The following is a 26,278-nucleotide window of genomic DNA, read 5'->3' as shown; positions in this document are numbered from 1 at the left end:
AAAGAATTAACACGTGCAAACTGCCATTTATAAAAACTGTCACAGGGCTATAAAGTACAGCATAGGGAGTACAGTCAATATTACCGTAATAACTATGTATGGTGTCAGATGAGTACTAGATTTATTGGGGTGATCACTTTGTAAATTATATCAATGTCTAATCACTACGTGGTAGACCTGAAACTAGTATAATATTATATGTCAACAGTAATTGAAAAACAAAAAAGTTATTTTAAAAAAGATATCTAGTAAAACATCACTCAGTACCAATGACATCTAAAGAGAAGAGAAGACATCTTGGGACAAAAGACCAAAGTTACAGAGGCCAGCTGACCTCTCTCTCCTGGTAATCGTCCCTGGGCCCCAGCCCAGTACCATATGGCAGGGGACTGGCCTAGGGGGCAAGTGAGCCTGGAAATAGACTGAGCGGTGAGCACTAAGAAGAAACATTTCTTATTGTCCGGGTAACACAGGTGTACACACAGACACGACAGGTACACATTAACACAGGTTTGGGTCTCACACCACAGGTGCCCTGTGTGGTCTTTGGCTACGATTCAGGATGGGGACCTCATTATTTTTAAAAAGGAAGAAATAAGAGTTTCAAAGGGTAATACATGGAGGAAAAAGTTTTAGAAAAGAAACCATGTACAATATTTCCAAGAATCAACAAATATACTTATTATACAGGAGATTCATAGTTAAGTGGTTCTAGAGAGAAGCAGAAGTTATCATAACATAAAAATGTTCATTAATCAACTGACCACAAAGGCCTCTTTCACATTACTAGGTCCTGCTTCGCTGGCCATTCTCTCACTGAATGAGAGACGCAACAGTCAACAATGCAGGTGAAATGAAACAGCAGATATTCAAAGGATGAAGATTTTCAAGATGTAAATGAGAATGACACTGGGGAATTGCTCAAGCACGTTCAACACCACTGGGAAATGAGAATCTTGCAGTTAGTTAGGTAGTAAAAAATAAAATAACAACAAAAGTGTCAAAACAGAATACAGAATGATTTACAATTAAAATATTAAGATAATACTCTGGAAGTGTGCTTTTTGCTCCCTTTTCTACCCTCTCCCTCTCACACACACACCCCACCGTACCCCCCCTTCTTCCTGGACAAAATTCAATTTAGTGTATTTGAAGATTTAATTGGCTTTATTAAGTGATTCATAAACTGGGCAGCAACCCGTCAAGCGACCAAAAGAGCACTCCAATGGGTTGTACAAAATAAAAGGGTTTTGAGTCCCCTCCCCTCCCCCCCGAAAAGTGTAGGACTAAGAAATTGAAAGAGTGGATTGTTTCAGGCAAGGACAGCTTTCATAAGGGGAAGGAGGGGTCTTATCGGGCAGATTATCTCACAAGTGTCCATCAGGAAACTCCACTCCTGGGAGAGTCTGAAACCGCAATCAGGCTAGTTATTAAGTTTTGGTTTGGTGACATGGCTTAACAAAAGTGACTCCATTTTGAACTAGTGTTTCTTTCCTTAACAAGTCAAAGGGATGCGTGCAGAAATGATATCTAGATCATTTTCAGCTTAAAGACAAATGACTTTCCCTGAATTTACAGCATTTTCTACCTTCCCACCAGCACTTTCCTTATGTATTCCAGGCATCGCCCAAGGAAGAGGAGGAGGAATAAAATGGAACAGGAGCCTGGGCCTCCAATGACTTCATGGAGCAAAGCGGCCCTATCAGCCTACACAGCTAACCAACACTGTAAGAAAGAAACACACTTTTATCTTATTTTTGAAATGAGTCATATAGTGGCTCTTTGTTATAGTGGCTTAACCTTCACTCTACCTAATAGACACATCCTTGCAGAAACTGATAAAACTTTCTAATGCTTTTGAAAAATGTCCCTCTTTAGACTGAGCTGACAAATTTAAATGAAGTGAAGGAAATAAAGTCATATCATGCATTTCCAACCGAAAAATTATCTCGATAAAATAATTAACACTTGATTCACTCTTTGTTCTAAGAGTTAGCAAGTATAATCTAAATGGTGCCATATATGAGATAAAATAAACATATTTTCACTTTATCTTTCAGGATAAAGTCTGAATCATCCTGGGCTTTTTCTTTTCTTTTCCTACTTACTATGACATTTAAGTAGATTCACTTTAAGTGACAATATTCTGGCACTAACTCTCCACAGATGTGAGAATTTCATATACAAAACAAATATTTCTTTTTCTGCTGCAAGCTATTTCAAAGGGAGACAATAACCAGTAAAAAACAGGCATGAATAGCAAATATCTCAGGTGAGTAATTTTCAGTACTTCTACTAGAAGAGAACATGAAAATAAAGTGATTTTGAGATTATACATAAAATAATCAAATACCAATATGTGTTCCTTGGCTGCAGTATTCTAAATTGTTTTTAATGAGAAACATTTGTCTGCGTCAACATATTTTTTCATTACAGGAATAAAAAAAATCCACATCATTATTGCATTCAACTTTTTTTACAGAATAAGAAAGCTTTTTAACAAAACAGTCCAAGAATCAAAAGAGAGATTGAGGAGAATTCAATATATTTTAACAGTCTTGCACTGGCTGGTGTGGCTCAGGCCTGCAAACCAAAGGGTCACCGGTTGGATTCCTAGTCAGGGCGCATGCCTGGGTTGCAGGCCAGGTCTCCAGTGGCCCCACTGCACATGAGGGGCAACCATGCATAGATGTTTCTCTCCCTCTCTTTCTCCTTCCCTTCCCCTTTGTCTAAAAATAAAATAAAATATTTTTTAAAAAGTCTTACAAGACATCTCAACTAGTTGATATGTATGAGACACTGTGGCAACCTGAGAACTGTCTGCATACTGATGACATTACGGTTTTGGGATAAGATTTGTTTGATTGTATTAAAATTGATGATATTAAGATAGTGCTTGGCTGTTTTGGAGTTTTGGGGGTGTGATAATGGTACTGTGATGTATTTTTAAGAGTTCTTACACTTTAGAGCTACATACTGAAAAAATTAGGGATAACATAATGTTTGTGATTTGCTTCGCAAGCTGGTAAGGGGTATGTGGGCGTAGAGACAAAATGTTATTGTTCTTGACTGATAACTATTGAAGCTGAGTGATGGATACAAGGGTTCATTATGCTGTCCTATTTTTCTTTCTGCTTGAAATCTTCCATAACAAAAAGCTTTCAAATATGTTCCAGGGTTTTCCTTTAAATGGTCTTCCATGTCCTTGTCATCCACCACTTTGGAACTAGTGAGAAAGAGAATGGAAAAGGTGAAAGGAGGAAGACGAGGGAGGGAGGGGGGATAAGGGAACCAAAGCAGACAAGTAAAAGGAAGAAAAAAGGTGGGTGAGCTCTCCTTTATAACAACGTCTTCCTCAAGATGTCATTACCACCTTACCTAACCCATCATGAAAGCTCTCCCAATGATTCCTTGAGTCAACTGAGCCACACAATAATGCCATGTGATACCATCTCTTCTTGGACCAACAGAAATATGTGTCTCTAGCAACCAAAAATAAAACCACAGCCTATGGGACATTCGTCCTTTTTGTAACTCCTCTCTTCCCTTTATTTCCTTTCCTTTCTCCTGGTCAAATTTCATAGAAGAAGTTCCTTTTCAAGTTTACAGCACAGTAAAAAGATAATTCTGCACAGATCAACAAAGTACCAAAGCACAGTGGGCAGTCAGGCAAAGTGCAATATATTCAAATTGCAGTCTTTTAATAAAAGACTCATTAAAAACAGGACCGAAGGTAACCATCGCAACTGAAAGGACAGTGCATACTAAAACAAGAAGGCAGACTTGACCAGAGACAGTTACCCTTCTAAGGCTTCTGGAGCTCAGTTGCTGAAGAACTTCCCAAACTGAACGCCGTGTGTTATATACCTGATCTCTAAGAAGGAAAAAAAACTGATAAAAATACTAATTCCATAGAAAACATTCTCACACATCACTTGTAACAAATAAAAATTATAAACTACATTAAAAAAGCATCATGGCTAGAAGCCACGATCTATCTAACTGTTTGGGGAACACCCAGTGGCCTTTTCCTTATGTCCTATCTCTAATGAAGTAAATCGGTAACATACTTTCCAAGTCTTTGCTCTACCCATCATTGCCATTGTCTGGCCCATTTATGACAGCAATGCTCTGTTTTTTTAAATACATGCAAATTCTTTAACACTCCTCCATTAGAGACAGGGTCCACATCTCCTCCCCTTGAATCTGAGTGGGCTTTTGACACCTTTGACTAATACAGTACAGCAGAAGGGATGCCACGTGACCTCTGAGCCTAGGTCAGAAAAGGCCAAGTAGCTCCTGCCTAGTCCTTTTGGGCTCTCACTCCTTCCACAGTCCCTCTTAGAACCCAGCTACCGCAGTGAGAGAAGCTCCCACCAAATGGAAAAGCCACATATAGGTGTTCTAGCAGAGAATCCCAGCTAAGCCCAGCCTTCAGATCACCCCAGCCTAGGAGCTAGACATATAAGGGAGAAAACTTTCAGGTGATTCCAGTCCCCAGTGGTCTGAGTCACTCCCAGCTATCAAGATTTCCAAGATAAGGGCACAGACATTGTGGGGTAGACGCCTTGTGCTGTCCAATTCTTAACTTAAAGATGCCACGGGTGTGATAAAATGGTGGTTCTTATTGTGCGTGGGTGGTGTGTTACATAGCAATAGATAACTGGTACATATACTATATCCTTTTTATGTGTATATATTTTTATATAAAGATTTCTTTGAATTGAATTCATTAGGGTGACGGGGTTAATAGTATTATATAGGTGTCAGGTGTACATTTCCAACATACACGATCTGTGCAGTGCATCGTGTGCCCACCACCCGAAGTCAGATCATCTTCCGTCACCTTATATTTGGCCCCCGATACAGACCCTTTACTATCTTCCCCTCCCTTTCCCCCCGGTAACCACCACACTGTTGTCTGTGTCTATGGGTTTCATTTTACATCCCACATATGAATGAAATCATATGGTTCTTAGCTTTCTCTGACTGACATTTCACTAACCATGATATTCTCCAGGTCTATCCCTATTGTCACAAACAGCAGTATTTCATATTTTCTTATGGCTGAGCAGTATTCCATTGTAGGTGTACCACATGTTCTTCATCCAATCATCTAACTAAGGGCACTTTGCTTGTTTCTATGTCCTGGCCACCGTGAATAATGCTGCAATGAGAATAGGGGTGCACATACCTTTGAGAATAAATGTTTTCAATTTTGGGGGGTAGATACCAAGAAGAGGGATTGCTGGGTCAAATGGTAACTCTATTCTTAATGTTTCAAGGAACTGCCATACTGTTTTCCATAGTGGCTGTACCAGTTTACATTCCCACCAGCAGTGAATGTGGGTTCCTTTTTCTCCACAGCCTCTCCTACACTTGTTCTTACCTGTCTTCTTGACCACAGCCATTGTGACAGGTGTGAGGGGGCATCTCATTATGGTTTTGATCTGCATTTCCCTAATAGCTAGTGAAGTTGAGCATCTTTTCACCTATTTGTTGGCCACTTGTATGTCTTCTTAGAAGTGTCTATTCAAGTCCTGTCCATTCTTTAATTTTTAATTAGATTGTTTGTTTTTTTGGTGTTGAGTTATATGAGTTCTTTATATATTTTGGATATTAACCTCATGTTGGAACTGTTGCTTGCAAATATCTTCTACCATTAGGTTGGATGTGTTTTTGTTTGGTTGGCAGATTCTCTTCCCAGAGTAATCAGGCAAGAAAAAGAAATAAAAGGCATCCAAATTGGGAATGAAGAAGTGTCAGTTTTTGCAGATGACATGATTCCTTATATAGAAAACCTTAAAGACTTCACCAAAAAACTATTAGAAGCAATAAACAAATACAGTAAAGTTGCAGGACAAAAAATCGGTGTACAAAAATCCCTTGTTTCCCTATATACTAACAATGAAATTTCAGGAAAAAATGGTGAGGAAACCCAATTCCTTTTGCAATTGCAACAAAAAGAATAAAATACCTAGGAATGAATTTAACAAAGAATGTGAAAGACCTACATACTGAAAACTACAAAGCATTATTAAAAGAGATTGAAAAAGACACAATGGAATGGGAAGATATTCCATGCTCATGGATTGGAATAAGCAACATAGTTAAAATGTCCATAGTACCCAAAGCAATTTACAGATTTAATGCAATCCCCATCAAAATTCCAGTGACATTTTCAAAGACACAGAACAAAAAACCATTAGATTAGTACAGAACCACAAAAGACCCCAAATAGCCAAAGCAGTCCTGAGAAAAAAGAGTACAGCCAGAAGTATCACACTCCCTCACTTCCAATTATATTCAATACTACAGAGCAACAATAATCAAAACAGAATGGTATTGGCAGGATAACAGATGCATAGACCAATAGAATAGAACTGAGAGTTCAGAAATAAAACCACATATACGGGCAAATCATTTTTGATAAAGGAGCCAAAAACATACAATGGAGAAAAGAAAGCCTCGTCAATAAATGGTGCTGGGAAAATTGGAAAGCCACATGCAAAAGATGAAACTAGAATACAGTTTGCCCCCATGTTCAAAAATTAATTCAAAATGGATCGAAGACCCAAATATAAGATCTGAAACAATAAATTACATAGAAGAAAACAGAGGAACTAAACTTACGGACCTTGGTCTTAGAGAAGATTTTATGAATTTGACCCCAAAGGCAAGGGAATTAAAGGCAAAAATAAATGAACGGGACTGTATCAGGCTAAAAAATTATCTATACTGTATCATTCTTAACCATCCTATCCTCATTTCATTCATCTTTAATTCCTGTCTACCTTCTTTTTTCACTTAAGTGTTTCCTGTTCTCCACTCATCATCTTTTCACCATTTCCAGTCCAATTGTTTGGATGGAATGAAAAGACAATTGGGGGTGGTGGAGTTTCTTTTTTGGAGGGACACAAGTCTTCTGGAACTAGTAGTGGTGATGGCTGCACAACCCTGTAAATGTACTAAAAACTACCAGATTGGACTCTTCAAAATAGTTCCAATGGTGAATTTTATGTTACCTAAATTTATTTCAATAAAAGAAATTTAAGAAAAAATACATGTACAACACATAAAAAGTATACAGATGAGAATTAAAAGCAAAAAGAGAAACTAGAAAACAAAAGGCAGAAAAACTGGAGTGGAACCCAAGTGTACGTGAGGATTGGTTCTCACATCAGCTCAATAGGCAAAAACCGAATCTAGTCAAAATTCACCTTGAATATTCCACAGGGGACACAGGCCCCACTGGAGACTCTCTCTCTCTCTCTCTCTCTCTCTCTCTCTCTCTCGCTCTCTCCCTCTCTCTCTCCTCTGCCACAGATGTGATTCTCAGTTCACAACATGAATTGCCCAAATAGACACATATTTGAAAGGAATAAAATAGCAAAGCAAATTCAAAGCAACTGAACAAAAATCTTCCAAGACTGTCAAGACAGGGTACTGCATTTTTCCACCCACCACTCTTACCCACTATACAGAACACATGCCCCAGAGGGTTGATAAATATAGTTACTTAAATGCCACCAAATGTACACCTGGACTTACACAACATACCTTTTAAATTACCACGTATTTAATATATTTGCTTTACATTCCACTTTAAAATGGAAGTTACCCTGGCTGACACAGCATAAAAAGCAAAATTCCTATCATTCATCTGAACCTGTGCCTTCTCTAGGATTCACTGAATGACATTAGCAATCATCCTAACGTCTGCTAGTCTGCTAGTCTATGCAAAAATGATAGCTGCATTGCTGGGTGCAACAGGTGCTTTATACTGATCACAACATCGAGTCACACTGGTGTAAGAACCTGAGCAAGGAAGTGGCACATTAATTCATATTCCCTTAGCTCTGCTCAGGACCTGCCCAACTTGCTCTCCATATCAAAATCTAAGAAACTGAACTTACCAGTTTCACCATCATCATAAGAAACACTAAGCACCACCTGCAGAGCAGAATAGTTCCCCAGAGGTATCTTCTTCTCAGTAGTAGCTGAGTGAGCCTAGCACAGCAGCGCTCAATCTGCCCAGCGTGACAACAGAACTCCTGCGTGGCCCAACCCTGGCCAGCGGTTGAAACTATTCCAATAGTGGATATACGCTTTCATTCAAAATTAGAAATACAATATAGAGTGCAACTACCTCTCAAGTAGGTAATATGCAGACTAGTCTATTTTTAACTCTCTATCCCATCCTCTCTTGCCATCTCAAACAGTTCTGGCCTGCAGTTTCCCCCTCTCTTCAACGCACCTGATCCCTCTCTACTGGATCGCCCCCTTTGGCACAGTAGCATCATTTTCATTCCCATCCCCTTGACCCACATTCACCTCCAAATGCCATGTCCTTTTGGTTTCGCTTTATAACACAAGTTCTTGAAAAATGGGATTAGGGTTGCAGTCTCTATTTCTCAACAGTGCTCTCCTCTAACCCACCAGTTGCGCTGCTAGCTCACGCATTCCATTAAGACTGCATTTGTCAGGGTCACCAAGAACCTCCTTGTGGCCAAACCCAGTGATCACTTCTCAGTTGTTATCTTACTTGACCTCCCACAGTGTTTAACACAACTGACCATTCTCTTTGAAATGCTTAACTTTTCTTGGTTCTCTGTGACACCAGTTTCCTGGATTTCTCTCCCATCTTAGAGGCTGTATATTATCTTCTCAGTCCGCTCTGCTGGCTTCTATTTTTCTGCTTTACTTCTAAACACGGGTGTGTCCCTGGGCTTGCTTTGCTTCTTTATTTGTACATTCTTCTCAGGGGTGGCCTCATCCACTTCCATGGCTTGAAATACCATCCACAGGTTGGATGTTGATGAAGAAATCTACATCTTCAGCCCTGTCTCCAAGAACCTCAGATTTACACATCCAATTGCAAAACTAGCATCTCCATTTGAATGTCTAACAGGTATCTCAAACATAACATGGCTGAAATAGAACTCTAGAAACGCCTCTAAAACTTGCTCTTTACCTATTCTTTGCCATCTGACTATATGGTGTCACCACCTCTCTACATGCTCAGCCAAAATTTTGAATTATCTTTGATTCATTCTTCTCTCTCATACCTCAAATCTAACCCACGAGCACATTCTTCTGACTGTACTTCCAAAATACTCTAAATCTTAATATTCAAGTCTCTACTTCATTCTCGTCCCATTAGTACAATAGTTTTATTGCACTAGTGGCCCTGACTTTTCATACCTCCCTGCTTTTTTTCACACCTCTCTTTATTCCTGCCCTTTATCGATGTCCTCCCACACTTACAGTGGGTGTACCGTGTAACTTGCTTTGACCAATGAGATAGCAACAAACTTGACACAAGCTAAGGCTTAAAAATCTCTTGCTTGTTTCTACTTCCTCTCTTACTTCTTTGTGATCAGCATGAGAATATGACCAGGCTAGCCTAAAAAGGGGATATAACATAAATACAGAGGATAGCAGAATTGTCTTAGCCATCTCAGCTGAGGCCATCCTAGACAGTCGACAGCCAGCTGGCCCCTGAACCACATCAGAGAACCCAGGCGACATTACAGAGCCCACAGGTGATTACAGACACATTGGCAAGGCCGGTCACAATCAGCTGAGCCTGACCCAGATTGGTAGAACTCCCCAGACATCCCTTTAACTCACGAGCAAAAATAAATCCTTATCTCTGTATGCCACTGAGTTTATGGAGAAGTCTGTCACTTGGCACTACTGGGGCAGTTAACAAATAACAGCCACCATCATCCCTTGTCAGGACTATTCCAATATCCTCCTGATAAATCTCACTATTTCTTTCCTTCTTTTTTAAATATTTTATTTATTTATTTTTAGAGAGAGGGAAAGGAAGGGAGAGAGAGAGAGAGAAACGTCAATGTGTGGTTGTCTCTTGCACAACTCCTACTCGGGGCCTGGTCCACAACCCAGGCATGTGGAACTCTTTGGTTCACAACCAGCAACTCTTTGGTTCACAGGATGGCACTCAGTCCACTGAGCCATACCAGCCAGGGCTCCTTAAATTCTTATAATCCTTTCCTCATTCATCAATCCACACAAACTTACAAAAACATAAATCATTTCATGTCCTAAGTCCTGCTTAAACCCTCCAATGGTTTTGCTGCCTTAGACTAACACCCAGTCTTTGTAACCTAGGACGCCACTTACTTGTCCAAATACATCTAGTACCACTCTCCCATTGGCCCACTCACTCAAACATACCAGCTTTCTCCTACTTCTTCAAACATGGCAAATTCATGGCATGGTGGGGTCACTGCACGTGATGTTTCCTCTACCTAGAAAGTCATTATTTCACCTGGTCTTTCTAGCCCTCTCTCTAACCACACCTTCTTATAACTCAAATTTCAGCTTAACTCTCACTTTTGCAAAAAGGCCCTCTGTTGACTACCCAATCTAAATAGACAACTGGTGTGGAGAAAAAGGAACCCTCGTCCACTGCTGGTGGGAGTGTAAACTGGCTTAGCCACTGTGGAAAACAGCAGGGGGCACCTCAAAAAAATTAAGAATAGATTCACCATATGACCCAACGACCCCTCTTCTGTGCATCTACCCAAAAAATCTGAAAACATTTATCGCAAACATAGGTGCACCTCTAGGTTTACTGCAGCATTATCCATGGCAGCCAAGACATGGAAACCACAGAAGTGTCCTTCAGTCGATAACTAGATACGGAAGAAGTGGTGGATATACACAGTGGAACACTACTCAGCCACGAGAGAAGGGGAAATACTGCTATGTGCGACACTCCTCATACGTAGGATATAAAACTGAAAGCAACAAATGAACAAATGAGAAAAACCACAAACAAAACCTCATGGACACAGACAACAGTACTGTGGTTACCAGTGGGAAGGGGACAGGGCAGTAGTAAAAGGTAAAAGGGGCCAAAGTCAGATGACGACAGAAGATTTGACTTTGGGTGGTGGGCACACAGTGCAATATGCAGATCATGTATCATAGAAATGTACCCTTGAAACCTATATAATCTTATTAAACGATGTCACCCCAATAAATTTAAATAAATAAAGTAGCTAACCAGTCACTCTCAGATTCCTATTTTAATTTTTTGCATGATATTTATCCCTACATGACATTTTTCTGGATTTTTTTCTATCACATGCTCTCTCCACTGATTACGAATTCCACATAACCAGGAACCTCGTCTGTGTATTCACTCCTGCACCCTCAGCTCCCAAAACAATTTCTTCCCGTAGCAGGTACTCCTTAAATATTTGATGAATGATACCTGACTCATAGAATAAATCCGAGGCCCCCAACCTTTTCTGGAACCAGGGACCGGTTTCATGGAAGACAGTTTTTCCACAGACGGGGTCGGGAGACAGCAGGTGGAGCTCAGGGGGTAATACAGGTGAAGCTTTGCTCGCTGGCCTGCTGCACGCCGCCTGCTGTGCAGCCGGGCTCCAGACAGGTGACAGACCGCTACTGGTCTGTGGCCTGGGGGTTGGGGACCCCTGGAATAAATGAATGATCAGATCCTTTCTGAGATCAGGTTTTTACAAAGGAGAAGGAGTCAGGCAAGTTGAAATGGCAAGGGAGAAATGAGAAGACAAATTCGGAGAGGGAAGTCTAGAAGCAAAGGAAATGTTTCTATTACAAAATGAAGTTAAGAGCCTGAATCCTGAAAACAGCCCACAGTGGAAGCTCTGCTCAGCTCCTTCCTAGCTGTGTAAACACAGACACACCACTCAATCTCTGAGCTTGCCTCCTCCTCTTTAACATGAGGTAATACTTCCTTCTTCACAGAGTTGTAAAAATTAAATAAGAAAATACACATAAAGTGCTTAGCATGGATCAGAGTAATCACTCAGCATGACTGATGACAATGGTGGTGGTGGTGACACTTAAGTCAACCCTACTAATATTGATAATATTGACACAATCTATAGTATCATACTCAAACTGTTGACTCTACCAAATATTTTTTAAATATTCAAGCATTTCAAAATTGTCCCTTCTCACCAAAGTGGAATATGTATAGGGCCTACAACCAAATGAGCTGAGTTCTGGCTCTGGTTCTGCCCCTAACTAGCTGGGTGACCTTAGGCAAGTCACCAACTTCCCAGACTGGAAAGTTACCTTGTCATCAGTTCTGTCTGTGCCAAAGGCAGGAGGTGCAGAAAACATTCTTCGCAGAGGTGAAGGTACAGGTGTAACACGGACACACCGGAGGCAGAGACACAGAGACAGGCAGGCAGACGGTCACTCCATTCCATGCCAGAGCAAAAACAGGAAGATCTAAACGCCTGAAGTCAAGGTTTCCCAAACTGTTTCTCAGAACCCGTCAGATGATACCAGACTGTAATCTCATAAAGGCAAGGACACTGGCTGACTTTATTCTCTACTGTAGGACCTAGCACAGTGCCAAAAACATACTATCACAGGATCTGCTTACCACATGCTTGCTGAATCAGTGAGCACATGCATTTGGAAAAAGCTGGGTTAAGCAATACCAAACTGGTTTCTTGTGTGCATTTCTGCGGCTTTAATACATGGATCCAGACTCTGGGAATCGTACAGAATGCAGTGCTTCCCAAACTTATTTGAGCATAGGACTTTCTATTTCCCCGGAACCTTATTAACATCTCCGAGAGTTGTAGAATTCTATAAAAGAGTTTGAGAAATATCTTAAAATTACATAATTTAAGTCATTTTTACCATGATGAAATAAAGTTACCTTACTCTTTATGCATAAGGTAATTAAAAGGCCAACTAATTTGATTCATATCTAGTATGCATCTCTTTTCTCCCAGCATCCTTCGAATCCCCTCTCACCGGGCAGGGCCTCAATCTCTCCTATCTCCTAAGCAGCAGGTGTCTTCCCTGGTTTCTCCACTCCGCTCCCTGCCCCCTCATAACCAGTTTGCTCTGCAGTTCCTCGAACTGATTCTTCCGTTTCCCATTCTCTCTGCTTCTGGAGTCTTATTATTAATTTTCTTACACTGCTTTAATTACTCCCCTTCCTTTATAATCAACCCAACAAAGTTTCAGTCTTGTCATTTACAGTATCATCCCACCTCTGAAAAGTTTGCAAAGTACTTCGCCCTTTTCTCCTTTTCAAGTCTGTTTCTCCGTTTGCATGCTCCACACTGAACCCTCCTTAGGACCATTCCTTAATTTTAAGTAAATGTAATCATGTCATATCCCATCTGGGCTCCCTCTTCTTTTCCCACCACTATTTCCAAGTGTTCAAGCAAGTAAACACATGAACATGTTCATATGTCCATGCCTTTCCTTGAGTTGTTCTCTCTGCCTGGAAGAGCACCTGTTGAAATCCTATTCATTGTTTAAGGTCCTGATCACAGGTCAGCTCTTTTATGAAGCGTCCCTTATTTTCCACTCCTGCCACAATTAACTAGTCCCTTTAACCACTCCCAGGCAATTGCACAACTTATCTCAGACATATAAAGTCAGTCGTATGGGTGCAGAGATTGCAGAGTTGGGAGAGGAGACTAGGAACCAGGCATGATAACCAAGAGGACGGTGGCAAAAGGAGAAACCAGGAGGCCATTTGCATGAATGGCTTGAACTCTAAAGAAGAAAGGGTTTCTGCATTACTTGCAGGCAGCACAGGGAAGCCAGGCAAAGGCCATGGCCGAGAGAGAGCTGCAGAGAAGGGAGTGTTCTCATTCTGTGAGGAGGTTGGGGGGTGTGGGAGAGTTGATTCACAATGGAACAATGCCCTCAGAGGGCCCCCGGAAAGATTTGGAAGGAAGCCAGTAGAAGCATGGAAGTTCAGAATCATAGGAAAGTTGAGAGTACAGCAGGAGACAGCTGATCAGAAAGGCTGGGAGCCAAGAAACGGGGGATTAGCGGCAAAGCCCTGGCCAAAGCTGGCTGAGATCCCAGATGGTGTCAGAGGCCAGATGAGTTAGGCATTCGACAGTTTTTGATCAGTATTCAAAAGCAGGTCGGTGAGTAATTTTTCTAATGTCTATGAAGAACAGATTTCTCCAGTGCTCATTGCATAATTCTGATCCTAGTGTGTGGGCTGTGCCCTGATGGTAAGGGTGGAGGGACTGGTGAGGAGGGGTTGGGTGTGGCATCTCCTTTCACTAGGGCAAAACTCACAGCCCTAAAAAAGAGGAAGCAAGTCAAACATGAATAGTCTACGGGGATCTAAGGCCTTTAGGCACAGTGCAGGCAACAGCAGGCACCAAGGCACGAGAAGGAGTAAGGCTCACCCAAAAGTAGATAGAGAAGGGTGATGTGGAATCCAACACAGAAATACTCATCTTCTGAAAAGTCTGTATGTTAGGCAAGCTCTTTCCTTGCAAATACTGTAACTAGACTGAAGCAGACGATAACAAAAGGAATGCACGGGCTCCCATAACAGAGAAGTCCTGGAATGCTTCAGGCACACCTGAATCCTGGGGTTCACATGATGGTGCCTGGGTTCTCACCACCACTTATTGCTGCTTCTCACCCTGTGCTGGCCTCCTTCATTCTCTCCTTCCAACAGCTTCCTGCATGTAGCAGGCAAAGACGGCCACCAGGAGCTCCAGGTTACATCACGCTAGCAGCAAAAAAAAAAAAAAAAAACAGGGGAAAAGAATGCCCCCTTTCCTAAACTGGAGCAGAAAAGGATCCTGACCGAGTGAGCCTGGGTCATGTGCTAATCTCAGAACCAATCACTTGGTCAGGTGGAAGCACTTCCCAGATAGGCTAAAGCTAGGTCACATGACCATGGGTTATCATATGCCCCACCCAAACTACATGAACTGGGATGGAGAAGTTCCCCAAAGGAAAGAGTCTGGGTAAATAATAATTCCACTACAGTGTGGTCGACCACTTGTCAGTCAGGTTCCAGATACCAAAAGAGAAGCCCTCTCCTGCTATTTAAAGTACAAAAGGGCTTTGAAGTCCGACAGAACTGGTTTTAAATTTCAACTTAGACACTAGCTGTGTGACCTCAGGTAAATCACTTAATTGCTCAGTGCCTCAGTTTCCTCCTTATAAAATGGGGATAATATAGTACCTAGCTCCTAGAGATGTCTGGAACGATAAAATGAAATAATGCACAAAAATTGCTGGGCATAATGCTTGACACAAAGGGATCAATAAGTGGTAGCTATTATTAGCAATAATAACAATAATGACAATTATTTTTATTCAGAACAAGGGTATCACATGAAGGGAGACTCAGGGAAAGAGAGCCACGCCAGCATTTGGATACATCCGCCCTGGGCCAAGTGTCATTAAGGGCAACGGAGAACACAGCACAGGGGCCTGAGTGAACACTGATACAAATCAGTAAGTGCGGTAGGCATCTATTGTGTGTCAGGAACTAGGGATACAATTATGAATAAGACATATGGCTCCAAGATAAACTACCATGAAGAGTGACTATAGCTTTGTGACGTTACTGGGTTGGGGGGAGGAGAGGTTGACTAAAGCTGCTTCATTACTTTTAAGCACAGACTGTGGGCACTGGGAAGGGGCCGAGTGTGCAAGAGAACAATGCCTACGCCCACCTGTTGGAATGATAGCAACAGAAGGGCTACAATCACCCCCACCCAAATGCCTTTGCATGAATTAGGAAAAAGTATCTCTCCCTTTGAAAACTTTACTTCCATCTTCAACAAAAAGTCACAGTCAGTAAACAAAGCTACTACATGTACGATGTGAATGACATCCCAGAGTTTTGCAGTGTACAGCTGTATGTGGTAGCCCTGGGCACAGGCAGGGAAGATGAGATGGAGGTTAAGGGAAATTAGGGGTGCTGATGGAGTGTCTGGGAGTTGCTGGGCTTTTGGAAACAGAGAATAAAATTTTTCTGTTTATTTTTATGATAAAAACAACATTTTTATGTTTATTAAAAAAAACATAGTTTTTATTTCAAACTATATGAGACAGTTGATTTAGAAAGTCCCAGAGGTAGAAAGAAGTGAGGCAGCTGGGCTGTATGGGCTCAGGAAACAAGTTACCGAGACTTAGAGTTTAGGAGAAGGAAAGCAGAGGTACCAGGCCTGCGGGAAGGAGAGGAGAAAAGGCATGGGTGTGCTCGAGAGAGGGGGTGCGCCAGGAGAGAATAATAACTTTCGCTGTAGAGTTGCGCTCTTCAGTTTGGTAGCCACTTACCACAGATAGCTACTGGGCTGGAAATCTAGCTAGTGCAATGGAAGAACTAAAATTTTATTTACTTTTAATTAATTTTAATTTTAAATGTAAAAATGAAATAATACACTTTTCCATTAGCCACAAGTTTATTGTTTGGTTGGACTAGATTTCATTTTACCCACTGCCCTGCATGTGATATTATTCTGCATTGCACTGTCTTGTACTGTTCGTATCCTGAGTTGCTTCTGATATCTCATTAATTTCATTACATGAAATTATAATATTTTTACATACTGGATTATAAAAAACAATATTAAAATTAATTTCACCTGTCGCACTTTGCCTTTTTAATGTGCCTCCTAGAAATTTATAAATTATATATCTGACACACAGAATATTTCTATTTGACAGTGCTGCTATGAAGACATCTTAGATCAAAAGGGTTAAGGGGCCCTGGCTGGTGTGGCTCAGTGGACTGAGTACAGGCCTGAGAACCAAAGTGTCGCCGGTTCAATTCGCAGTCTAGGGCTCATGCCTGACTTGCAGGCAGGGTCCTCGGCAAGGGATGTGTGAGAGGCAAACAGACATTGATGTTTCTGTCCCTCTCTTTCTCCCTCCCTTTCCCATTCTCTAAAAATAAATAAATAAAATCTTGGAGTGATACCCAGAGGAACAGCTGCTTTTGTTTTGTTTCAAGCAGACCTTCCCATTTTCTTCTAAGTTGTTTGACTCTGTTTACCAGGAGGGAAAATTAGAGAGGGAAAGGAGAGGAGTGTGGTCAGAGAGTACAGCTCAGTAGAGCTCTGAGAGTACCCTGTGGAGACCAACTGTGTCATCTGGACTCTGGCTCCACTGCTTAACCAAATCTCCCCAAATCTCCTGGTGCTTAAGGCTCTTCCACAGAGCCTCATACATCTTCTGTGCTCTATAAACATTAACTATTGAGGGAAGGGGGGCATTGTTTGGGAATAAGGATGGTACAAATACATGGTCTCCCTGTTGGCCCCAGTATAAGAGGACACATCCTGTCTATATGTCTCTCAGCATTTATCTTTCTAGACTGAAGAGTTGCATGAGGGTATTTTACTCAATCTTCTGTGCCACTGATAAATATAGTTGCCTTTCTCTTAAGTCCATTATGTCTTATAAGTACACCGATGAAGCTATTTCAGACACTGAAATGTCACGCAAATGGGGTAAGATGGCATTTCTGAATTATCAGCTTTTTGTTATTGCAAGTCATATACTTAGCGAACATCTTCAGTTAAGAGTTTACAATAATATCTGAATCTCTTTCTTGAGTAAAGAACTGGATGCCCACCAAATTTACTTTAGTAAATTTGCCCTAGCTGGTGTAGCTCAGTGGATTGAGCGTGGGCTGCAAACCAAAGGGTTGCTGGTTCAATTCCTAGTCAGGGCACATGCCTGGGTTGTGGGCCAGGTCCCCAATGGGGGCCACGTGAGAGGCAACCACACACTGATGTTTCCCTCCCTATTTTTCTCCCTCCTTTCCCCTCTCTCTAAAAAGTAAAATATTTTTAAAAATACTTTAGTAAATTTGTCATACATGATTCCTTCTTACAAAGAAATAGCAAAATTTAAATTTTTGAGGGGAAAAATAAGGATGCGCATTATACATGGGTAATACTAATTCTGTATCTATAAATGTTTTTAATTCTTTTACCTATGCTTAAGCATTAAAAGTATAACTCTAGAAAGCAGTAACAATATCCATATGCAAAATAATATCCCGGATTACAATAATCAGTTTTGTTTCTATATATAAATAAATAAAAACTTGAATTAAAATATTAAAATGAAAGATTTTTTCCTGAAAGTTTGGGCCAAAAACATGGGAGTGCATTATACACAGCAAAATATGGTACCTTTGCTTAAAAACTGTTAAGTCCATCTTCCCAATACATAAACAGTCACGCAGAATTTACTTTTGATCCCACTTGTTCCACAAAGCTCAGGACGAACTCCATAGATACTACTTAAATTTACCGTCTGATTCTCAGCAAGCCATTATCCTCTATGAGGCTCACTTTTCTCATCTATAAAATGTGTGTAATATAGAAGCCCTTTGCCAAACAGAGCAAGCCATCTCATTATTCATGAATGTGTATAAAACCCTCTGAGAAAAGCTCAAAGTCCTTTTATAAGCATTAGGCCGTGAATCTTTCTGAAGTGATCTGTTAATCATGTGTCATTATGCTCTGTTTAATAGATGGAAAACCTGAGGCATGGCAACACAATACCAGTTAATAGCTGACTTAGCAATCTAGCCCAGACTTCAAACATTAGACAGAAAGATGACAGGGGGGAAATCTGAATAGAAATTCACTCTGCTCTGGTTCTTTATCAAGAAATTACATTAATGCAAAATTCCCTAACATTGCCGGGTTGCCCTGAGCCTTCTATTTCCTCTCGCAGTCCAGGAATGGGGAAATGGGTAGGAGGGCTGGAGTTCCCTAGGGACCTATAACGCCCTCCTCCCCACTCACAGGAAGGTTCGTGAATATTAGACAAGGTACTGAGGTCAAATATAGTCTCACGGATAACATAACAACCTCTCCACCTCTTGTTACTAATCCCTGGACACTTTTCCTACCTAACATCCAACAAAATGAAATGAAGCTCCAGACATTATCAACAAGAATGCAGCCTCTGCAAATGGACCTGTCACATGACCCTGGCTTCATTATCTGACCTATTTACAACTGGATACATAACACGGCTTCCACAGCTTCAGCTAAACCTTGTGTTTTCACACAAGAGATGCTGTTGACCTAACAGGTCAAAAAAAGAGCATAATAAAAACCCATCACTTTGCATAAGTAGTAAGCTTTTTCAAATTATTATTTTGTGTCCTTGTGACAAAGATCAACAGAAGCTAGAAATCCTTAACCCCAGAGTGGTATTTTGAAACATACCCAAGGAAACAATCCCCCAAAAGGAAAAAATATATATTAACACTACGTAGTAAAAACAAAGTTGGGGTGGGGGAACAACCCTGCATGTCCAGCAATTAGGAGGCGGTTCAAAACACCACTGCATATTAACATGACAGCCTACCACCTCACTGTTACCAATGACCATCATTCCTGCAAGAAAAAGCCTGTATGAAATAATGGTATCCAAAGAACGTTATGCCTGCACTCATAACCTCATAAAGTAATGACCTATACATATATACACATATACATATATGTAAAAAAATAGAATTTGGAGTTACATAAACAGTTGCACACAATGCTCCTTATGTTAATTATTTTCTAGAAAGTTGGTAAAGATTTTTGAAAAGTCAAACAATGATGGAGGTAACTGAGAGGAAGTTCACCAAGATTCTCTCTGGAATGATTTTGATGTTGTTTTAATTTCTTCCACGTAAGCTTCCGTATTGCTTACATTTTTAACAGTAAACATATAAAACTCTATAAAACAACATTTTTTAATGATGGCAGAGAGAGCCCAAAGAGCTCACTGAGAACTGGAGAATCTCAGTGGCATCTAGAGATCTGTCCTCAGTCTGGGGAAGACAGGAGGATGGGTCACCAGCCTCTGAGCCCAAAAAACTTTTTTCAGCTACAGCTCTAGAACCTATGAACAAGAATTCTTTAGTGCAATGCTTCTAGAAGTGGTTTAAATATGTGATCATTTAACCAGCTGGCAATCCTTTAAAAATTTTAAGAGCATATCTAAATTTACATATCTAACAGGATTCATAACTCAGTTAAATTGTATTTCTGGTTCTCTGCATGGTTAAAGGATCAAGCATTTCTATCACTCAAAGCAAGAGAATAGGAAAGAAAGCCAACTGCTTTCTGTGAAACAAAGACTCCCAGTGATAAAAATGACGTTTATTGCATGCTTAAACTATATTTGCAGGAAAATAAACTCTGAAATCACTCCTTTGTCAGAAAAAAAAAGCCACAATCTCGTTTTGGTGGTGATTATGTGAAGACCCCACAAGTGGTGGTTGAAACATAATATCAGGGGTATACATGAGGATGTGAGAGTTTCCAAGGAAATACTAAGGAAAAGACATTGTTGGACCTCTGCTCAAGGTAAAGAGAAGTTAAATTTTTTCCTATTAAATCAGGCTAGACCTTCACAATATTTAAAGATAAAGGGGGTGGGGTGTTTGACAGGGATTCTACATTATAAGTATCTCAAATAGTATATGACAATTTAAAGTCTGTCACTTTGATACAATGTAGCTAAGCATTTCAAAAGCTTTTAAATTAAAAAATAAATGACATATAGTTCCAAAAGTAAGTATGTATATAGTGCTGAAATCCAAAGAGGTCTTCCTCCTTTAAAAACATAAAACCCACCAGAGTAAACAAAGTAATGAGCACACCTTCCCTCCAGCCTCCAAACACCACTCTTAGCCATAAAAACCAACACAGTCACAACACTATGTTAAGAAGAACTATATGGATGGAAAAATAAAATAATAATATATTTGTTGTCCTTTCAAGAACATTTTCAATGAAAAATATTTCTAAATAATAAGAAAGAATATTAAATTGAGTGCTCTATGCTTCAGTCTACACAAAGTGAAGTGAAAGTCTAATCAAGAATATAGGCACTTCCGGTCAAGATGGAGGCGTAGGTGGATACACTTTGCTTCCTCACACAACCCAAAGAAGGACAACAAATTTAAAAACAAAAAACAACCAGAACTGCCAGAAAATCAAACTGTATGGAAGTCCTACCACCAAGGAGTTAAAGAAGAAACATTCATCCAGACTGGTAGGAGGGGAGGAGATGGGCATCCAGGTGGGAGAAGACACATGGCAAGGCAACAGACAGGGCTGCATGAGGTGGTGGCTAGTGGACCAGGCAGTCCCACACTCGTGTGCAGATAAGCTGGGAGGTACAACTGGGGAGTAAGACAGACAACACAACGCAGGGTTCCAGCACAGAAAACTAAATCCACAAAACCTCTGGTTGTAAAAATCAGTGGGGGTTGTGGCAGTGGGAGAAATACCCAGCCTCATAGGAGAGTTCATTGGAGAGACCCATAGGGTCCTAGAATGTACCCCACCCACCCAAGAATCAGCACCAGAAGGACCCAATTTGCTTGTGGGTAGCAGGGGAAGTAACTGAAAGCCGGGTGAGAGCTGAGCAAGCAGCATTGCTCCCTTTCTGATGCCCACGTACAGAGCCACGATGCAGTGACCTGGGAAGGAGTAAAGGCTATGCAAAGTGAAATAAAGAAAAATATACAGGGGGCTAACAGTGAAGGGAAGGAAATCAGGACTGACAGCAATGATTTGGAGCAGAAGGAAGAAATAAACATTCAACCAGAAGGGAACGAAGAAACAAGAATACAATAAAAGGGGGGGGAGGCTTAGGAACTGCTGGGACAACTTTAAACATTCCAACATCCGAATCATAGGGGTGCCAGAAGGAGAAGAACACGAGCAAGAAATGGAAAACTTATTTGTAAAAATAATGAAGGAGAACTTCCCCAATCTGGTGAAGGAAATACACTTCAAGAAGTACAGGAAGTTCAGAGAGTCCCAAAGAAATTTGACCCAAGGAGGAAGACATCAAGACACACCATAACTAAATTACCCAAAATTAAAAATAAAGACAGAATCTTAAAAGCAGCAAGAGGAAAGGAGAGAGTTACCTACAAAGGAGTTCTCATTAGACCGTCAGATGATTTCTTAAAAAAGAAAAAAAACCTTGCAGGCAAGAAGGGGCTGGAAAGAAGTATTCAAAGTCATGAAAGGCAAGGACCTACATCCAATATTACTGTATCCAGCAAAGCTATCATTTAGAATGGAAGGACAGATAAAGTGCTTCCCAGGTAAGGTCAAGTTAAAGGAGTTCATCATCGCCAAGCCCTTATTATATGAAATGTTAAAGGATCTTATGTAAGAAAAAGAAGATAAAAACTATGAACAGTAAAATGACAACAAACTCACAACCACTGAACCTAAAAAACAAATACAAAAAACAAACTAAGCAAACAACTAGAACAAGAACAGAATCACAGAAATGGATATCACATGGAGGGTTATCAGCGGGGAGGGGGAGGAGGGAGAATGGGGAAAAGGTAGAGGGAATAAGAAGTACAAATGGTAAGTAGAAAATAGACAGGGGGAGTTAAGAATAGTATAGGTAATGGAGAAGCCAAAGAACTTATATGTACGACCCATGGACATGAACTAAGATGGGGGGGTGCTGATGGGAGGGAAGAGTATAGGGTGGAGGGGGATAGAGGGGAGAAAAAATGGAACACCTGTAGTAGCATAATCAATGAAATATACTCAAAAAAAAGAATTTAGGCTATAGGTACAACTTGAATAATTGTGACCAAATATCTTTTCTTTCACTGCCAAGTGTCCACAATTATCTGAATTACCTGGAAAATTCAGTCAGTGGATTGAGTATTTATCAAGCACTGTGTTTTTCCCTAGGAGAGTGTGCAATCCAGCTGAGAAGACGAAAAGAACTTAGGTGAAGCTGAGTGCTTCACCTCGGCACATTAGAGCAAAACTATATTGCATGGGAAGAGAAGTTGCAACGGCTTCAAAGGTTTTACACAGAAAAGGAAGGATGCCTATGGAAAGACAGAAGAAAGAGCACTGCAGGTATTCCCATTGGCCAAGCTTTTGTTCATAATGGTACCCAGTAGGTTCTAGCTGAGTAGGTGGCTTCTAACCATCTCATCCTTCCCTGTCACCCTCCAGACAGCAAGTCACTACTGCCCGTGCCCCACTATGACAAACACAGCACTGGTGTTTTCTGTATTCCCAGTACATAGCCACCATCATGGAAATAGAGCAGAACAATAATCTTCCTACTTCAATGGAAGGCAACTTGTCATCATTCCTCTGTGCGTAAGCACAAAGTCACATTGACGTTATCAAACTACTAGGATAGAATGCTGAAAGGTCACCATGCCATAAGGAAGCCTGAGGAATGACTCAACTGTCAAAACAGGGCTGGGAAAGTTGTGATGATCCACGGGAAGCAGGGGAGGTCAATCACCTCTGCTCAACCCAGGCAGAAACAGGAACTTGGAACACATTCCAAGAAGGGCATGAGCTCTGAAACAGGAAGAGAGGATGCTACTGCTGGTAAGGCAATTATGAGATAAACTCTTCTCAAGAAGGAAACAATGATAACTTCCATTCAGGCCGCATGGTCACCAATGACACCAGACTCACCTTTAAGATTAAAATATCAGACGTACAGAAGCTGGGCTTCATTGAGAGGTAAGAGAGTCAGAGGCCAAGGTGACAGAACGAGTCCTAGACAAAGTGAATTTGAGAAATACTAGCAAGGGCTCCATGACCAGTAAGCTATATATTATCTAAGCTAGGGCCAGAGAGAGGCTTTCCCCTGACAAATGTGATCCACTGGCAGTGGATGCTTAGAATGGTCAAAGAAGGAATCGGAGGTCCAAACTGGGCTCAGTGAGAGAATTTGCCCAGACTGGTCAGAAAATGTTTATTATTGACAAAGGCAGGGCAAGGGGCTGCATAGTGACATGGCTGAACCATGCTACTTTCTCAATAGCAGTTAGTTAAGAAATCTATATTCCCCTAGCCAAAAGAAAATGTCATTTTCTAGACCAGAGTAGCTGTGGTCATCTGAGCCCAAGTTCTGAGTAGTCAAATGTGGTGGGAAAATTAATAGTTAAAATCCAATCCAGGGAAGGACTGGTTGCGCTAGGGCAGAGACAATAGTAAGTCAAGGCCAGATGGAGGCAAGTCTGGAGGTGAAGGGGAAGACTAAGTCCCTCTCCTGTGGGGTTCTTTTCAGCAAAGCTATTCTCATGGCACAATCACATGCTACAGGGTAATTTTACAATTGCCAGTGATCGTGGGCCAATTTCACTCCTTCCTAAAAGACTTGAATTACCCGATTTATGATCCTATCCAACCAAGGCAGGCAGCTCCTGAAGTAGCTGATCTGGGTACAACTTCAGTTACTCCACTTTGCTTGTGTAGCCTGGGTGAGAGAAGAGCATGGCAAGGGCTCTGAAACAAGCGACTGCTGTTAACATATATTTACTGAGCGTTCACGGGGAACCCAGCACCAGGCTTGAGAGTCAGCACTCTTGTCAACCACGTGGACCAAGTCTCCCTGCCCTGTCCAATAAGGTGATTCTCCCTAGGGGTGGCAATCAAGGAGGTGGTGTGGTGGAAGTCAAGGAGTTAGAAGAACTGGGGCAAAGAGGGGAGGCACCAACTCCATCAACCCTGGTCGGGGAGGGGGATGGAACCTGTAGACAGAGGTGTGCTTGGAGGCCCAAAGCCCAGGCTCCCAGCACTCTGGACACCCACAGGAAGGCAGGGAGACCAACAATTCTTTCCCAAGCATAACTGTGGCCAGACACTGCCCACAACCCCTCCAACCACCCTGTCAAGGCCCAGCTTCAGAGAGCATTAGGTCACCATTCGCTGAGCTTTACTATGATTTGATAAAGCAGGGCCCCTGCAGGTGAGTACCTAGCAGTTGCGAAAACAGGATGACTCTTTTGAGCTTGATACAGAATAAGTAGGTACACATCAGGTTGAAAGTGCTAGAGCATACATTAATATTCTATACTCTTTCCTATCCGGGAAGGTGTGAAAATTGTAGTTCAAAGGCCTATATGGAGCAAAGGAATTGCCAGTTAGAGCACAGCACTGATTTGCCTACTTTATAACACTTGCCCCGTACAGTTCTACAAACCAAAATGCACACAGCCCTGTGAGAAGAATCGAGACCATCAACATCAACAGTGCGGTAAGCATCAGGAACTGGCAAGCGTAGTGATACACTGAGCAGATTAATTGGAGTAAGGGCAAAGTATAGGTCTTCCCTGGACACTGAAAGTCTAGCTAAACTAAAAAATACTCTCAAATACATAATGAGAAAATTACACATACTTTTCTTTTCTCCATATAAATCATCACATTCCACACTACATACTAGGTATGATTCTTACCAGCTAAGGAGCTACCCATGTCACAAATTCACCCGTTAATCCTAAACTTATTTGGGAAGCCCACTCATTTGTCAGGATTTTTCTCCACCCCCACCCCCACCCCAGCTCTTTAGGGGAGAATCATCTGGAAGAAGGGAAATTCTCAGAATTTCCTAAGAGGAAAAATGGGCACTCACTGGAAAAACACAGGGTGTATGCTCAAAACACTTAACTAGCTTGTTTAACCTTCAAACCCACTTAGCCACCAACCATCCTGTTGTTCCAAGATCACACTGAGATCAGCCCTTCCAATCCAATAGGCCAGTTTCCAGCGAACGACCGTAGATGAGAGCGTGTGTTTTCAAACCTGAATTTAGGATCCGAGGGAAAGCGCACATTCCTGGGTCAAGGGCCTGGGTTTCCCCTACATGCACTCACCAAACCCCTGTTTTCAAGATTCGAATACAATTACCCAGATTTTAAACCATTAAAAAAAAAAAAAAAAAGAAAGTGAGCTTGGTGGAGCGAGACACTCGGACACGTGCAGCCGTGGAATGTCTCCGTGGATTCTGCCAACTCTCAATCAAGTCTGCGCTGCGACCCAAAGCAGAGAGGAGGACTCTACCCTGCCCCGCGGCTGGGAAGCGAACCCAACCCTGAACTTGCTCCGGAGCAGCCTCGGCCCGGGACGTAAGGGGAAAGGGGCAGGTGCTCCTCGGAGAGGCCAGCGCCCAACCGTGCTGGAGCTCAGGAGGTGGAGAGTTGGCCGCTGTCTGGACCGCGCATCTGTCCCTCCTTCCCGGACCGAAGAGGACGGAGTCGCTCACTGGGATGGCGTGCTCACGCTCACTAAGGATTCTCTCTCCGCGCACGAGGCGTTCCACGAGAGTTGTCCCTGGTCAGTCTCTGAACATGTGAAAGCCACTTCTCACCGCGCCCATCTCTGTCCCAGCCCTTCCCGGCCAAAGTACCGCAGTCCCCCCCGCGCCCCTGCGGGCCACCGCAGTCTCACCTGGCTGGCGCGCGCCCGCTGTGTGCCCGGGAGACTGTGAAGTCCGGCTGCGCCGCAGAGTCCGCAGCTCGGCACTCGCCAGCCCCGCCCGCTGTCGCCCCGCCCGCTGGGCCCTCGCTCCGCCCCCTCTTGCTAGCCGGCAGAGACCGGTTCTCCGTCCTGCCACAGGTTTGACACGAGTGGCCTGAGTGGGTCAGAGCAGCGCCCCCGATCCCGGAGTGCAGCGAAATTTCGGGGCGAGATCA

The 26,278-nt window shown here is 41.9% G+C and overlaps 1 protein-coding gene across 2 annotated transcripts in view; it reads right to left on the bottom strand.

Annotated features, from left to right (window-relative positions):
• The window catches only part of TEC (tec protein tyrosine kinase), a 111,000-nt gene extending 84,880 nt beyond the window's left edge, over positions 1 to 26,120 (bottom strand). The window contains exon 1 of one of the 2 annotated variants that reach the window (XM_024573842.4): positions 26,034 to 26,120. Coding sequence is in view for 1 of the 2 variants with exons in the window: in XM_053923205.2 (XP_053779180.1) it covers positions 12,100 to 12,147 (48 nt within the window). In the remaining variant the exon portion in view is untranslated. Of the gene's footprint in view, positions 1 to 12,099; positions 12,247 to 26,033 lie in introns of those variants that run through there. The other variant, XM_053923205.2, reaches the window with a different exon arrangement.
• Positions 26,121 to 26,278: the final 158 nt, after the last annotated feature.

The sequence above is a fragment of the Desmodus rotundus genome, chromosome 4, assembly GCF_022682495.2.
Source record: "Desmodus rotundus isolate HL8 chromosome 4, HLdesRot8A.1, whole genome shotgun sequence".
Lineage (NCBI taxonomy): Eukaryota > Metazoa > Chordata > Mammalia > Chiroptera > Phyllostomidae > Desmodus > Desmodus rotundus.
The sequence above is the reverse complement of the archived record's forward strand: the minus strand, read 5'-3'. Positions and strand labels throughout refer to the sequence as shown.